Raw genomic sequence first — 4,788 nt, 5'->3', positions numbered from 1 at the left:
TGGCCCCTCCAGCCGCGGCCCCCTGATCCCCGCAGGTTTTCCTGCGGGGCCCTCCCCCCACCCCCTTCCCTGAGATCCAAGTCCCCCGGAAGAAGGGGAGGTCGCAGGGCAGTGTCCCGCACATCCCACATCCTCAGCCTTCCTCCTTCCACAGCTCTGTGGAAATACTCGGGAGGATAAATTCAATGTTTTTACTTCACCGGGGTGGCTTTTACATCTCAGAAAAAAGGAGGTTGGCTTTTCAGACAGCTTGGCCTGATCAGATACTCATTTCTTTTCCCTTCCCAGGTTTTTGAAACATGCATCCTTTACTCTTCCTGGCTGCCCTTTGCTTGGGGGTAGCCTCAGCTGCTCCACAGCTCTATCAAAACTTAGATGCACGATGGTCCCAGTGGAAGGCAACACATGGGAAACTCTATGGCATGGTTGGTAACATCTAAACTGCCCAGTGAAACTTGCAGAGAATGTTCCACGCTGGTGGGAGTTCATAACACAGAGTAGCTTGAGTCTGCTCTTACCAGCTCTTACCAAGGCAGTAAGCAGGGCACCTTGACTGTATACAACGTGGGCATATGTCCTGCTATGTGGTTGCTGGAGAACAGCTCACAGAAGCATCAGGCCATCCCTGGCTGTGGTTTCTCCTCCTTGCTGGGAGCACATCCACTTGGTGCAGGTGATTTGCTTTCAAATAGAAATCAAGATGATAAGATACTTGTTTCTCTGCAGGATGAAGTATGGAGGAGAGCAGTGTGGGAGAGGAATATGAAAATGATTGAACAGCACAATCGGGAACACAGTCAAGGGAAACACACCTTCACAATGGCAATGAATGCCTTTGGTGACATGGTGAGTGTGGCATGGATTGCTGAATGTTATGTGTGTCCTCCTCACAATATCATTTATTTATTTATTTATTTATTTATTTATTTATATATTTGTTTATTTTTTGTTTTTTTTATTTTCCTCACAGCACTTAAAAAAAAATCTCACGCTTGTCAACATTCTATTTCCTTTTCCTTGAAGACCAATGAAGAATTCAGGCAGGTGATGAATGGCCTTAAAATCCAGAAGCGCAAGAAGTGGAAAGTGTTCCAAGCACCTTTCTTTGTTGAGATCCCCTCATCTGTGGACTGGAGAGAGAAAGGCTATGTAACTCCTGTGAAGGATCAGGTGTGACAATATTCAGCAGGTCCCTCTCAAGAATAGAAGACAGGGGCACCTGGGTGGCTCGGTTGGTCAAGTGTCCAACTTCGACTGAGATCATGATCCCAGTTTTGTGATCTCAGTTTTGTGATCTCGGTTTGTGAGTTTGAGGCCCACAATGGGGCTGACAGATCAGAGCCTGGAGCTTGCTTCAGATTCTATGTCTCCCTCTCTCTCTGCCCCTCCCCTGCTTGTACTCTGTCTCTGTCTCTGTCTCTCTCAAAAATTAAATACAACATTAAAAAAAAAGAATAGAAGACAAAAGGAATTAGTGTCCTTGCTATGGATGTTGAGGAAGAATATGCAGTTTGTTGTTTTAGGAAGTTTTAGATCTATGGGCTGTTGTCAAACTCTTCCTATTTATTTTGTAGACTAAGAGCTTTTCAATTTTGTTTTCAGGGTTATTGTCTTTGTTGTTGGGCTTTTAGTGCAACTGGTGCCCTTGAAGGACAGATGTTCCGGAAAACTGGCAGACTTGTTTCACTGAGTGAGCAGAACCTGGTGGACTGCTCTCAGACTGAAGGCAATGAGGGCTACAGTGGTGGCCTAATTGATGATGCTTTCCAGTATGTTAAGGACAACGGCGGCCTGGACTCAGAGGAATCCTATCCATATCATGCACAGGTAAAGAGAGCTTCTTGTCTTGTTATCCAAGTTGAACAGGTTCAAAGACAACAGCTACCATATTTATAGTCACATTTTAGATTGTAGACTTTGTATCTGCAGACTGTCAGAACTGTCATTAAAATTTATTAATCCGGCATAGTTCTCTGCCTTGATGGTTACCATATAGTTGTTCCTACTTCTATGTTATGTGGAGATAAGTACAGTATACCATTCTGTATACTGGTATGGATTTCTCCAGATTGAAAAATTTCTTATGGACAAGGAGACCGAGAGTGTGTCATTGAATATACACCTGCTGATTTTTCAATTTCAAAACAACCAATAAATAGCATTTCAGCTCCTGGGGTGAATTATAACAAATTTGTCTTGAATTCAGTAAGTTTGAAACTGTTTTGAACTCATGTTCCCCAGGAGGTGGATGGTAGTAATCAAGTCTCTTCCCCTTTACCTTTGAAAGGGAGACTCCTGCAAATACAGGCCTGAGAACTCTGTTGCCAATGTCACTGACTACTGGGACGTCCCTAGTAAGGAGAATGAACTTATGATCACATTGGCAGCTGTGGGGCCCATCTCTGCTGCTATAGATGCAAGCCTGGATACCTTCCGCTTCTATAAAGAAGGTAAGCATTTGTTCATATGGAAATTTAGGTAGAAAAATGGTACCATGACGTACCATATAATTGGCTAGTAGGTATTTAGAATACAATGTAGAATTTTGAGTGTGTTGATTAACATGGTTGTTCATTCTGTACATGTAGTATTTGCGCCTGTTGTTTCTGTGTGACATTACTTGAATCATATCTTCATGATTTTAAGCTTGTCATAAATATATTTAAATGGCTACAGAATTTGATTTGGTATAGCTCAATTTACATTTTTTTAGTTACCAGACCTTTCGAAATTTCTAAGGAATTGTATTAATATAATTGAAACTAGAAAAAAAAACCTCTTGGCTCAAATAATTTTGTATTTTGTGCTGTATCCCCAGGCTGACATCCTAAAAGTAGAATGACAAGGCATCAATAAGCGGTCATTTATGCTTCTTGGCAAGTTATTTGGAAAAGAGTTTGTGCCAACTTGTATTTCTGGTGGCATTAGATGAGGGCCTAAATCTCTAGCATATTAAAAAATCTTGTTTTTAAAATCTCTCTGGATTTATGTTATTTCAATATTTAGTGTAATTTATGTAATATGTAATTTAAATATTCATTAAATATTTAATGAAGTTTGATATGCCTACCAGCATGGTTGATAAGCCACATGTCACCCCAGCATTGAATTTTACTTTTCCAGGCATTTATTATGATCCAAGCTGTAGCAGTGAAGACGTGGGTCACGGTGTTCTGGTGGTTGGCTATGGTGCTGACGGAACAGAGACAGAGAACCAAAAATACTGGATTATCAAAAACAGGTATAAAAAGCCAAAAATACTTATCTTTGAAATTGAAAAGGGAATCCTTTTTGGAATTAGTGTCTGGATGCAGGTCCTCAAACCCTTGAGCACACTGCTGAAGTCGCAGAAGTCTTTACCCCACACGGGGGGAACACAGACATATTCATTGGCTGATACTAATAAGGTACTGTCTCAAGTTTGCTAAGGTCCTTGCTATAGTTTTGGTACCACTGCATTTCTAAACTTGAAAATTTTCTTATTTCTGAAATACATCTTGCCCTGAGAGTTTCTTTTTCCTGTCTCTCATTTTGCAGTTTCGTGAAAGGTTGGGGGAATAGCTTTCTGTGCAGGTTTGGAACGTAAACCATGAACAAGAACAGCCTCTCCTGATACTTTCTGAATCTGTCTTGGCCTCTGGTGCACTGCTCAGTATCAAGTCCCATTGTTAATAAAGACAAATGTATTTGATTTATTTGAATAAAATGGCAAATGCTGTCTTCTTTCAGCTGGGGTACTGACTGGGGCATGGATGGCTACATAAAGATGGCCAAAGACCGGGACAACCATTGTGGAATCGCCTCTTTGGCCAGCTTTCCTACTGTGTGAGATGATGGTGGGAAGAAGACCTTGATTGGCAACAAAACATCCAGAAAATGAATTTTAAAGCTGACCACACTTTATTATGTGGGATAAAACACTTGAACCTTTGAGGATACAAGTTGTGATTTGATTCTGTGGTATTTTATACTGGTAAAATGTTACTACTTTGCTTATTACTGCTGTAAACAGCTTTGTATGATTGACTCGTCTAATATGTTGAAATTTTATTGTTTTAAAAGGATGTATGAAGTTTTACCTTTTAAAATAAAAAAATTAAAAATTTTCTTTATTTATTTTTGAGAGAGAGAGAAAGAGAGAGTGAGCAAGGGTGGGGGAGGGGCAGAGAGAGAGGGAGACACAAAACTGGAAGCAGGTGTTAGCACAGAGCCCGACATGGGGCTCGAACTCACGAACTTTGAGATCACGACCGGAGCTGAAGTAAGACACTTGAGTAGTAGTGAGGAGGGGGGGAGGGAAGGGAGCCAAGTGATGGACATCTTATCATTTCTTCTTTTTTCTTTTCCTTTGAATAAATGTCACCTTTTGAGGCAAAATTAAAAATAAAGGGGTAGTGGGGAAGTTTCTAATAACTTTTTGTAAAGTAAAAAATGTGATTGAGCTCTAGGGATATAACTGAATGTGCCAGGGGTCCACTAGGGGAAAGGCTGGGTGGCCTCTGGCTCTTACAGTTGTAAATATGCACATCTCATGTCAGCTGCTCTTTCACTGTTTGATTCAACCCTTAAATGGAACAAAATGTGACCAATGATCTATAAACACAAAAGTACACTATTTTAATAAGGAAAAAACTTCACATGTTAGAAAAGTAAATACACACATAGGATTTCCAAAATAAAAAAGTGCACTAGATATCATGGTCATTTGACCTTAGATGGTTACAACCCAGCTAAGTTAAAGGACGGATGTCATAGAGTCAGTTTTGGGTACATCGTCCCCACTTGCTA

At 40.6% G+C, this 4,788-nt stretch overlaps 1 protein-coding gene across 4 annotated transcripts; it reads left to right on the top strand.

The window, feature by feature from the left end:
• Positions 1 to 299: 299 nt before the first annotated feature.
• Positions 300 to 4,100, top strand: LOC125909385 (procathepsin L). Of its 4 annotated transcripts, XM_049612754.1 has the most exons (8): positions 300 to 425; positions 464 to 466; positions 727 to 846; positions 1,024 to 1,170; positions 1,603 to 1,827; positions 2,288 to 2,450; positions 3,124 to 3,241; positions 3,730 to 4,100. In XM_049612754.1, the coding sequence occupies exons 1-8, from the start codon at positions 300 to 302 to the stop codon at positions 3,827 to 3,829; spliced, it is 1,002 nt and encodes a 333-aa protein (XP_049468711.1). In that variant the 3' UTR covers positions 3,830 to 4,100. The 4 variants fall into 4 exon arrangements, with proteins under 4 accessions (XP_049468711.1, XP_049468625.1, XP_049468550.1 ...); XM_049612668.1 differs by lacking the exon at positions 464 to 466 and having other exon boundaries at positions 1,024 to 1,158; XM_049612593.1 differs by lacking the exon at positions 464 to 466.
• The last annotated feature ends 688 nt before the right edge of the window (positions 4,101 to 4,788 follow it).

Source organism: Panthera uncia, chromosome D4 (assembly GCF_023721935.1).
Source record: "Panthera uncia isolate 11264 chromosome D4, Puncia_PCG_1.0, whole genome shotgun sequence".
Lineage (NCBI taxonomy): Eukaryota > Metazoa > Chordata > Mammalia > Carnivora > Felidae > Panthera > Panthera uncia.
The sequence above is the reverse complement of the archived record's forward strand: the minus strand, read 5'-3'. Positions and strand labels throughout refer to the sequence as shown.

What these genes read in the sequence shown, in the direction of transcription:
- LOC125909385 (XM_049612754.1), top strand. Translation starts at nt 300, where the DNA reads ATGCATCCTTTACTCTTCCTGGCTGCCCTTTGCTTGGGGGTAGCCTCA. An exon ending in TAACTCCTGTGAAGGATCAG is followed by an intron (nt 1,171 to 1,602) that starts GTGTGACAATAT and finishes TTTTGTTTTCAG; the next exon opens with GGTTATTGTCTTTGTTGTTG. An exon ending in TACTGGATTATCAAAAACAG is followed by an intron (nt 3,242 to 3,729) that starts GTATAAAAAGCC and finishes GTCTTCTTTCAG; the next exon opens with CTGGGGTACTGACTGGGGCA.